Source organism: Epinephelus fuscoguttatus, linkage group LG4 (assembly GCF_011397635.1).
Source record: "Epinephelus fuscoguttatus linkage group LG4, E.fuscoguttatus.final_Chr_v1".
Classification (NCBI taxonomy): Eukaryota; Metazoa; Chordata; class Actinopteri; order Perciformes; family Serranidae; genus Epinephelus; species Epinephelus fuscoguttatus.
The window spans coordinates 26852105-26864126 of NC_064755.1; the positions used below are offsets into that span (position 1 = coordinate 26852105).

The following is a 12022-nucleotide window of genomic DNA, read 5'->3' on the forward strand; positions in this document are numbered from 1 at the left end:
TCAGACACTCTGCCACACTTACAGCTGTTTAAATGCCTAACTTTACGCTGATATGATATATGTCCCCTAAATGAGTTACACATAATCAAAGCATAACTTTAAAGATATTAGTCCTTTCTGTCTTTTCTTGGGTCTCCAGTTGTTGGCACGGGTAAGATGCTGCTGCCATCTGCAAAGTGCTGCTTTGAGGTTTTTATCAGGCAGGGATAACTGTCACGTTTCCTCACCCCTCAGCCCTGTGATTGTTGTGCCGATGCAGCCAATCTTTAGCAGCCTGCTGCCATGAGCCAACTGGACGATTATGTATTTAGCGGGAGCATTTATGATGACAGAGCCCGGTAGGTGATTGAACCCACGTCACTAGTAAAACCCCAGATCTGTTGCCTGGCAGATCAGACAGATAGGCTGTTCATTCACTAAAGAGTGACGTCACCTTTCTGCATATAAGTTTCAAATACTTGTGCTTTTCGCGTAGGAAGTTGCAGTGCATCAAACTTTTGAGGCACATGCACTGCAGCAGGCACACATGCAAGACATATTTTTGTTGTCCTTCAGAGGATGTCCTTGAATGGTCGTTCACAAATCTTTGTATCAGACTAAGCAGCTTTTTGTATAATCCTTGGATGACAGCTATTGTCAAAGAGTGAGATTAACTTTTAAAGTTTTCGGCGTCCTCTGTGTGCACATGGAGCAGTTGTCTTAAGTGGCCAAAACATATGTCATAATTCTTTATGGTCTTTTTTAAAATAAAGTTGAGTTTAGTTTTGTTTAACAGTTTAGTATTGGTGGGTTTTCTTATATTCTTTTGTTTGAGCACCGTAAATAGAGCCCTTTTAGGCAGTTTAAGTAAGAGTGAGAAGCCATTTTTGTTTTTGCCTAGGCCTAAATGAATCAACTTTTATGATGATACAGTTTATAATTTGACAAAATTCTCATCAAAATAAACCTAAAAAAATGTTTTATTTTACAAACCAAAAATGGAAACTTCCCAATTTCTAATGAATAAAGGCATTTAAATGTACTGGCAGAATAATCTCATACCTGCTCTGTTATAACAGCATAAGCTTCTGTTACACTGCACTCAGCATGTCTACCTGATTGCAAGTAGCTGCATGGTTAAGCTTTGGTAAATTCACTTCAGCAATTCTTATGGTCACCCCCAAGTCAGATGAAGTGGAAGGATTGAGGTGTCAGCACTATGGCTACCAGGGATCGCCCCGCCTTGCCATCTGCTGCCACTACTGTAATCCACACAATGAGAAAATCAGTTGTCTCAGTCCGTATCAAAGTCATGTCAGCTCAATTCAACAGGCAAATCAACATCTGTGAGACTGTGAAATCCATGTTGTTGCTGACATAGGAAGTGAGAGGCTTATTTGGTTATGTCCTCTTAATAAAGCTCGTACTCTTTGGTATATATGAAACATAAAACATTCAGAATAAATTAACAAGAACCTGAAATTATTTACTTTTCTTATAGTTCATTGGATATTTTTTTCCTACGATTATCTATATCCTTGTTTTTTTTTCATGTTGGCTTATGATATTCCCAATAAATATTAAAATGAGAGCTTAACATGCCTTAAATCTGTACTCAGGCAAATTTTAAATGTGAAATAATGTATCATATTCAATAGTCTATTCTCACAAATACCAAGTTAATAAAGTTAAACCAGATCCACAATGTAAAAGCACAGCTAGCATCCCCTAGAGGTCATGTAAAAAAAAAAAAAACTGGGCTGTATGTGGCCCCTGAACTAAAATGAGTTTGACAACCCTGGCCTACACTGAACAAAAATAAAACATTTCCATATCCAAATGCATTTGGTCATTTATAGAAGTAACAGGAAGATAGAAACAGGTTCCTCTCAGTTTGGTGTGAAGGACCTGTCTGTCACAAATTAAGATGCACTAAAACCTTTCTGGTAATTTAATTTCAGTGGTGATGGCAGTGGCAGAACATTGGGGGTACCCTGGGAAGTCCCACATTTGGTCTCTAGAGGGAGACAAACACCCTTCAACTGTGTCATAAACCTGAGCTCACAGCTCACAGTCTTGAGTAACAGATCACAGTTGAGTAAATCCACAGCTGATGAGTCAGAGATGCTGTGCGTCACACTGGAACATTTATACAGTTGGCTTCATATGCAATACCTAGGCAAGCAGTAACTATGATATGAATTGGTGTATTTATTAGGGAGATCACATCCACAATTTCAAAATATGTTTAAAATGTCCCACCAAATATATTGATGAAGAAATATACACTTTAAGAAAGCACTATGCTACAACAGGCAACTACACACCACCTTGAGAAATAATCATTAGAAAATGTGACTGCAACCATAAATGAACTTCTCAAATGGCTGTCTGACACCTGCAAGCCATGGAAGAAGGTCTCTCCTGTGCTATCTTCCCAGGGAACACTCCAATTTCACCTCAGTGATAATGTTTCTGAAAGTTTTTTCCTGTCCACTGGAGAGAGGTGTCTCATTTGGCTCTCTCAGTTTTATTTTTACTCTAATAATTTCTCTTGTTTTCACTGTAGGAACACCTGCACATCTTGGAAGAAGGTCTCTCTTGCACTGTCTTTCCAGGGAACCCTCCAAGTTGACCTCATGGACAGTGTTTGAAAGATGTCCCCTGTTCACTGGAGAGAGGCGTCTCTATAGGCTCTTTCAAATAATTTTTTACTGTTATAATTTGTTATTTTCATTGAAAAGACACCTGCATGCATTGGAAAAAGGTCTCTCCTGTGCTCTCTTCCCAGGAGATACTCCAATTTTACCTTACTGAGGGTGTCATGGAAAGTTGTCCCCTGTCCACTGAAGAGAGGTATCTCTATAGGCTCTTTATATTTAACTTTGTCATTTATATGTTATTTTCATTGAAAAGACATCTGTGCGCATTGGCAAAAGATCTCTCCAGTGCTATCTTCCCAGGGAATACTCCAAATTTACCTTACTGAGGGTGTCATGGAAAGATGTTCCCTGTCCACTGGAGAGAGGCATCTCAATTAGCTTTTTTAACCTGGCATCTGGATATTGCTTTACATCTTGCGCTTTTATTTTTCCCAAAGTGTTTTCCTATTTTCTGACACTTAACTTTTTACACTTGATAATAATTATTACTGGTCTATTATATAAGTGTTTCTAAATTTCAGTTTTACTACTGTAAAACTCGATTGTACATATGGCACCTGTCCATCCTGCAGAGGGTATTTTCCATCTGTCCTCCTGAGCTTTACACAGTTTTTCCCCGACAAAAGGTTTTTCTGCAGAGTTCCTTTTTTGTGCCAAATTTGTGATAATGTGAGAGTCACTACTATTTTTGTTAGCATTTGGATTATACTGACAACCTGCCTGATTAAATCATGTGTAGGGACAAATTTTAGTGTTAATTTCCTCTACGTGAGAATTTTCTACTGTTCCAAGTGTTGCAGGAAAAGCTTTTCAGAAGAAGAAAAACCTGTGACAATGTCTGCACACCAACAATATTTTATTACGTTCCAGCGCAAGACCACAAGCTACAGCATACTGGCAGTTTAAAATTGCAGTTTATATTTTGCAGTCATCAAGTACAATTTAACATGGCATTACAGTGCAACACGTTGGGTTCTTCCAAACAAGATTTTTGTTAACATTTCTATATTTTGACTGCTGACTATGCAAATCTAAAATAAAAAAAAATACTCAAATGATTATTACAAAAAATAAAATTAGAAAATAGAATAAGATCCCTGAGAAAGCATTTTAATTTGTATAATTTACTTTAAAAGAAGGCAACAGTGAACTGAGTTAGATCAAATATTCTCCAGAAAAACCCTGAAATCCAAGATTCATCCAACATCTTCAAAGACCTTGGTACTCATGTTTGCAGTGTCCGACATACAGAGGCTCTGCTTGGATGCCACGCCTTGAGAAGAAACAGAAACATCAGTATAACATAATAAAGCAAACATAATGAGAAAGAACGCTGTGTCTTGTTAAGTTATGCCTACAATATAAGCTCTTTACAGTACCTCACGAGCTTGCAGCGAAATTCCTGCAAGCGAGGAAAGGCCTTGTCCACACTGGAGGTCTGCTTCTCATCACTCCACAGTCTCTCTGCTGCAGCACTTGCCCTTGGCCTGTGATTTTGGGTACAACCAGTGATTATTTGGATTGATTTTATGCAACTGTTATTGCACTTTTTTTAGTAATGTTATTAGCTTTATGATTTCAGCTCTCTCTTTAATCTCATACCAAAGACGTGGAGTGAGATTGGTGGCATCGACATACTCTCCCCACATGCAGACCTCACCCCCTATCACCAGCTTCTTCTGTTCCTCAGATCCTGTGGAGGTATGATGAAAAGCTTTGCTTTAATAACATGATGGGTTTTAATTAAAGATAGGCTGGTAATAAGTTTGCTATCAATCAAAATCCTCACTTCAACGTTATCACACCACTTCAAGTCAAAACTCAGCAAGTCAGTATTTAAAAGGGCTTCTACATGCTCCCGTCACCAGCACAAAACTGAGCCAGATTAATATATTATATTATAATGTGATATTACTTGGCCATGCACACACCAGAAAAGTTCAGTGGCTGCACGGTGTAGTAGTCACGCCAGTCCTGGCCATAGGAAATGTGGTTGATGTACCACGGGGCAGCTAGCAGGACCCTCATGCCAGCTTTGGTCATCTTGCTGAGCTCCTCGTAATAACTAGCTGGGGTGCCCTTCCAGATGTGCAGCACTGTGTCCTTGGGAATCTGAGCAGGGTGACAAACAACTGCAACTGACCTGTCTGCCTGGTGTATCTTGATACTGAATAATCTGTTTACACATAATGTTTTACATTTAAACAACATAAAAACCCCTTAATGAGCTTTTATCAATAAGGACAATCTTTTACTAAGACATGATTGAAATAATTTGTACCTCTCCAATGGGGCAAAGCATCTTTTACTTATCAGAGAGCTGCAAACATTTCTTAAACCAGCAGAAATACCCCAAATTACAATTATTTAGCTGGATTATTTAGTAATGCACCATGATGACACATGCTTTATTGGTTTATATCTGAATTTAAAACAACTCTGGTCTGCTTTTGATAGACTGATATCTGTTCTGCGCATTTGCTTTCTTAATTTGATGCAGAAAGCTTTATGAAATAATTGCCAGTGGCTACATGATTAACTTCTGTGTTTAGTGGGAGAGTGTGCATGTTAGCCACGGGGCATCAGACAGCATTGTGAGCATGTACCACAGCAATCACACCTCTCTGTAGCTGTGTCCCAAGTCCATACTGCATACTTTCTCAATCTTTTCTACTTGTGTTTGTAGTGTTTTCGCACTGGAAAAGTGATTAAAAAGTAAACTGATTTCAAGGCCATGAAAATTTCTGTACAGTGTACTCTGTATACAATTTGTAAATCATATGGAATTAGGACACACAACTGCATGTCTCTGCATGGACAACAGCCTTTACTGCCGCCTAGTGGTAAGACTGCAAATCAAACATTCTGTGTTGCACTCACTCAACAAGGCTTGGCTGTTATTATATCCCATATCCTCCTGAGACCTGAACTTTTGTTTGGTATGCATTTTCAATTTCTCCTAGCTATTTGGGATCAGTAGGACCTGTTAAATATGGAAAACTAAACACTGTCAATGGTAATAAAGTCCCAGTGACCTCAAATGAGACGTGATAAAGTCCCAATGTCCCCAAACAAGATGACAATAAAGTCCCAATGTCCTCAAACAAGATGACAATAAAGTCCCAATGTCCCCAAACACAATAATAATAAAGTCTCAGTGACCTCAAATGAGATGACAGTAAAGTCCCAATGTCCTCAAACAAGATGACAATAAAGTCCCAATGTCCCCAAAACACAATAATAATAAAGTCTCAGTGACCTCAAATGAGATGACAGTAAAGTCCCAATGTCCTCAAACACAATAATAATAAAGTCCAAATGTCCTCAAACAATAATAATAAAGTCCAAATGTCCTCAAACAAGATGCCAATACAGTCCCAATTTTCTCAAATGAGACTACATCCCATTGTCCTCAAATGAGACGACATATAAAGTCCCAGTGTCCTCAAACAAGATGACGATAAAGTCCCAGTGTCTTCAAATGAATACTTCCTAATTAACAGTGTCTTAGCTTGTTACTGTCGCTAAAATCAACAATAAAATGTGATCAGATTTTGTACCTTGTCCACTTATGTGTCAGGATCAGCTGTGGACTGACTTGGCAGAGATGGCTGCCATCTTGTTTTTATATGGATTAATGTATTATGCTGTTACTACCACTAGATGGCACAAGAAAAGGTGTCCAAGAACGAAGACAACAGGTCTAAGTTCAACAGAATGAAGTAAAAGGTGTAGTAAATGCAAAATGTGATGTCCTCACAGGGTCTCAGGAGGATATTTTATAGGAAACCAAGCTTTACCTATAGAGACAAAAACCACAGCAGACAGTACAACTTCAACAAGCCACAGCACACAGGTTCTCTTCTGACCCTTAAAGGCAAGGGGCCACACAGTGTAGTAGCGGGCCCAGTTGTGTGTGGGCCCTGGCTTGTCCAGATACCACGGAGAGGCCAGAATCACCCTGAGCCCTGCTTTAGTCACCCTGCGCACTTCACACAGGTAACAGCCATCTCTCCATACCTCCACCACTGACAATGAGCTACGCTGCAACACAATGCTATGGATTATTAGACTCACATGAACTGGTCGTGTGATACATTAGCTTGTCTTTATCAGACAATACACTGTTAAAAATTGGTTGGCTGGTTCAAATCATATAACCTGCTGAGGTCAACATTAGTTATCTGTAAAAAACATATTAGGTTAGAGTACATGGATGCCTGCATAAGCGTTTATTCTAAATTATTATAATAGGGTAACTGTATAACTAGCCTGTATATACTGAAAAGAGTAGATTTCTCTTGTTAAACATAAAACAATATATATCAATAACAAAGATGTTAAAAATATGATGAAATATATGCTACATGTTTTACAAATTGGAGTTCAAATATCTCCTTCAGTGAATGCAGATATTTGGACACAATATAAAATAGCTGATATAATATTCAAAAAATAAATGATGACAAAAATTAGTGCTTGTTTTAGATGCCTGAATCTGTACTTAGCGATACTACACAATAGTTCAGTGATGTAGACTGCAGTGAAATGAAAAATGTTTGGATTTCAAATTTTGATATTTTCTAATATGTAAATTACTTCCTATCTGTAAAAGTTAGTATCAGGCATGCCTGCACTTACAGAATCATGTTTAGAATCATGTCTTAAACAATGACTAAAACAGTGGTTCCCAACTGGTCCAGCCACAGGGTCCAGATTAGATTTCTCCTTAGTCATTAGTTCAAGGTCCACACAGTTTAATATATTCAGCATCATACTTGATTTTGGAGGTAGTTTGCTGTCTCTGTCAAGTAGCTGTCTGTTATTCACTTACTCTACAGCAGGAAACGGCTCTCCAAAGTAATAATTCACTGTAAATTCACTGTACTTAAAAATAAAGTGTGTTTTTTTTTTTGTTTTGTTTTGTTTTGTTTTTTTTACAAATTTGACATGTTTGTGAGTCACTTGCAGTCCATTCAGAATGGACCCGCGACCCACTTTAAAACCGCAACCCACCAGTTGGGAACCACTGGTCTAAAAAGTATGTAGGCAGATATGAACCACACTGGATAAAAATAGTTTTACAGGCTTTCATACAGGTGTTACTTATTGTACTTACTTGTTCATGGTAGTCAAACACATCCTGCCACACAATAGACGTCTTGTTGAGAGCCAAAGTGATATTCATAATGCTGGAAATAAAGACGTTAATGTTACATTTACATGTTGGTTGGTGTATTTCCAAAAGCTTCACTATATAGCCTCGTTTCCACCTAGCAGTACAGTATGGTTCAGTTCGGTACGCTTTTTCTCCGTTTACACTGTGAAAAATTGTGGATGGCACCAATGGAACCGTTCCCCATTTTTGGTCAGCCCTCTGTTGGGGTACCTAGCACACAGATCTGGTACTAAAAGGTGAAGCTGTGAACACTGCAGTCCGTTGATTGGTCGATAGCAGACGGCCACTCTGCTCAGGGCTGAGTTGTGGCTGGTTTTGAAGCTTATGTAACCACTGTTCATACTGTAGAGAGTTTTATTAGACTGTAACTATAAAATGAAAGGATGTTTTGCTGCCTCTCACAGCAGCTGGACTTGTACAAAAATAACTTAATTCACAGGGCCGACTTCCAGCAACTTCTAAGGTGGAACGTTAACTTGTTACGTTACTCAATGTATGAGTTGACTTTTAAATATCCCATGGAGAGAGCCTCTCACTGCAGCCTGTTCTGTTTTGTTCTGAAAATGTTGGCGTGCAGTCTCGTTCTGTGGACGATAAACGAGGTGCAGACTGATAAAGGAGGAAATACAGTGAGTGCTGGACGGAGCAGTGAATGACAACAACCCTGCCCATACTTAAGAGTACTGTTTGCGGTGGAAACGCTAAGCAAACCTAGGGTCTAGGTACCATGTCTGAAGGGTTACTTTTGTTTCCAAAGGTACCATACCGCAAGTGTTTGGTGGAAACAGGGCTTAGACTCCCCTTTACAACCTACTTCTCCATGTAGAAAGCTTCCAGTTTGGTGAAGTCTGCTCCGAATCCCATCTTTTGCATGAACGCTCGGACATCAGGGTTGGATTTCCTGTGGAAACAAGCAGTAGGAGTCTTTTCCTTGTTTGTAATCTCAAAAGGCATCCTTACATCAACTACCTGGGGAAAAAATATGAATATTTTCTTTCTTTTCTTTTTTTCTGAACAGCTGAAAACACATGTACAGCTATGAGTAAAAATTCAATAACAGTGTAAACAAACAATTGAGTAAAACCATGTCAAAAATGGTCAGCAATAATTTATATGAGTCACCACATTTCAACATACCAGCAGGCAAAGTTCACCTCATCCCCTCCTAAGTGGATATAGGAGTCAGGAAAGACCGATGACACTTCCTTAAATAGTCTCCCCATGAACTTGTAGGTGGAAGGTAACACTGGATTAACAGGGCCAAAAGTACCTGAAGGGGTGCTCCCACTGTAGCAGGGAGTCAACAGGTCAGACTGCCCTGGGGAATAAATGGTAATAAATCAGATTTAGTTTGAGATTTTGTTTAAATACATTTCTGGGATTATGTGTTGAGTGCAAACATTTGTTACCACTGATGTAGACATAACGGTCCTCCAGATAAGCAGGGAGTCAAACTCAAGATTCAGTACATGTCTTATTGCCATTTATAGTCTTACAGGCTTGCAGGTTTGGCAGACAAGGTTCCTGTTAGCCCAAACCAGGCATAAAGCCAGGTACTTTTAATGGTGAAGATCAAGGAGCTGGAATCATGTGGGAAAAAAACTTGTATTATTAAATTTTACCTTTTCCCCAAGATAAGGTGTGGCCAGGCGAATCAAACTCAGGAAGGACCCTTATTCCCCACAGCCTGGCATGTGAGATCACCCTTCTCACATCTGACTGCGTGTAGATGTGAGTCATCGGATGGAAAGCCCCCTGAATCAGAGCCAGAAGCCTTTGTTCAGGGTGGATGTAACTTTTCCGAACTTTCCTACCTCATGGAGCCACATGCAGTGGGCTCAGTTAAAAAATCTAGGATAGTGTACAACAACCACGTTTCATCTTCTTAAGTGCATTTTCGAATTATATTGAATGTGCAGAGTCACTTGAAGTGAGATCCTTTCTCAGCTCTTCATCCACATGACATACCTTACTGGAAAGGTCTGGATAGGTGCTGCTCTGGTAAGGGAAGGAGGGGTCGTCAACAATGTGCCAGTGAAACACATTGAACTTACTGTAGGCCATTGCATCCTAACAAGAAAGATATACATTATTACCACTGATGACAAGAGTGATCAGTGAAACAGAAGGCTGATGTCCAGGCTGTGTCATCTGATTATTACCAGAGTTTTTAAAATGGCCTTCACTGGTAAATAATGACGTGAAGTGTCCAATAAAATCCCCCTGAACTGGAACCGGGGGAAGTCGTCAATCTCAGTCTTGTTGACAAAATACTAAAAGAGGAAACAAGAGGGAAACAAATTTGAATTCCTCCACCACAAACATTAATCAAGCTCTTAAGAAGGTGAGATTGTGTATTCGAGATGTGATGACTTTAGAGGCCTAATGAGTTTAAGCATTTTAAAATCCGGACTTACTGTGCCAAAATCATCTTCATACACCAGCTGACTAAAGGTTTCCAGACCTGTGCTTAATCAGAGGACGTATAATCAGCAATCAGATCAGTCATTACATATTTGGTTGCATTAGATATCTTGTGCAACTTCTTCAAAAGGCTTTGATGGAGACTACAGCTCTTCCCTTTTAGCTGATTGTTGACAAGTTTGTTTATTTTTCACAGTATATTTCACAAATGTAATGGCTATAATCACCTCTTAGGGCACCCCACACCGTTTGCGCATTCAGAGATGCTTGTCCTGCACAGACACTCAGATTGTCTGGAACACAAATAGGAGTGAATTAGATAATTCATCGGACTTGAGCGGTGCCAATGTGCCCTCTAAACCTGTGGTTCTCTAGTTCTTAAATGTGTGGTACTTACATCTCTCAGAGGAGTCTTCATTTGGGTAACCCTCACAATCATTACGGTCAACACTGACCTCAACGATAAATGGTTTCCCCTCACTGAATCGCAGGCCACCATTTCCTATTGGTCATGAAAGTTAAAATATTACAGTCACGAGTTGCTGGGTTAAAGTTTAGTAGAGGTGCAAACACTGCCTGTGGACTTCCATTTTGACAACGTTACACTCAAGCTGCCATTATTCTATAAGCTATGGTATGTTTGAAAACACAAACATGAAGCTGTGTTACTCTGGTCCATTGTGATTGTGGGTTGTTAGAGTAGGCAGGCCTACACTGACTGATGAACTGCTGTCTCTACAAAGCCCATTGATCTACTTTAAAAGCCAACCTGACAAACAGAACATTCAAAACAAAACCAGTGGGCACTTTGCTCTACATATTAAGCATCCATAATGCAATCTTATTATGTAAATCAACAATTCATATAGGCTACTCTTAATTCTGACACTAGAATTTAAAGAGACAGGATTTACATATATTTAATTACATTGTAGCCTATGTGTTTTAGTACACATAGCACAGTGAATTCTGATCCTAGGAAATTGTGGAATATAGTGGTGTCAAAATAAATCAAATTATTTAAGTATCATAGAAGTATTTCTGTGAATATTTACTAGCCTATTTTTAATGGTATGACTGGACCTTTCAGATCCAGCAAGGACTAACATCTTACTTTCGTTTTAGCTCAGTCTTTAGTTCACCTCCCTTTTGTCACCTACCAGAAGTGTAGTCTGGAAAAATAAGAGAAAAGTATCTCTTGAAAGCAGCATCCAGAACAGAACAGCCCTGCTGTGCAGCTGATTGACTTCCGTACACAAAGTAGAGAGCCTGAGGGCTCAGAGGGTACCGCTCGGCTGAGGAGGTGAAAGTCTGCGGCAATGGCCACACTCCGTCTACTGTGTGCAGGCCGAACTGGAGGATAATTAGCAGTAGCAAATTAAAATTTGGACGAGTGTATCGTCCACAACTAACCATGCACATGACCTCCATGACAGTCTGTAATATTTCTCCATTCAAAGGCAAACTGCACTGTCAAGCTGCGGCAGTCAGGTGCTCAAGAGCATGCAGTCACATGACTAGAGCCACAAAGTGTGGGTGTATTTTGTTTGCGTGTTTTGAATCCTAATGTAACAGTTTGTCTGTGTTGTGATTTTATGTGATTTTTATTAGTATTAATAGGGACATAGCTTTTCTACGAGAAATGACGTCATTCCAGTTGGAGTGATGTGAAGACTGAAATAAATGTAAACTAAAAGTGTGAGACAAAGCATAGTTTAGCCTGAGGCGGACTACAAAAATAAAGATGGCATATACTGGCTGATAAAATATGACAAAT

At 39.3% G+C, this 12022-nt stretch overlaps 1 protein-coding gene across 1 annotated transcript; it reads right to left on the reverse strand.

Moving 5' to 3' along the window:
* Positions 1–3479: 3479 nt before the first annotated feature.
* hexa (hexosaminidase A (alpha polypeptide)) lies at positions 3480–11762 on the reverse strand. Its single transcript, XM_049573625.1, has 14 exons — positions 11406–11762; positions 10643–10747; positions 10473–10538; positions 10239–10285; positions 9984–10094; positions 9790–9891; positions 9444–9576; positions 8959–9139; positions 8636–8722; positions 7762–7834; positions 4574–4754; positions 4245–4335; positions 4022–4129; positions 3480–3915 (listed from the first exon to the last, which is right to left on the reverse strand). The coding sequence occupies exons 1-14, from the start codon at positions 11674–11676 to the stop codon at positions 3852–3854; spliced, it is 1620 nt and encodes a 539-aa protein (XP_049429582.1). The 5' UTR covers positions 11677–11762; the 3' UTR covers positions 3480–3851.
* Between the last annotated feature and the right edge of the window lie 260 nt (positions 11763–12022).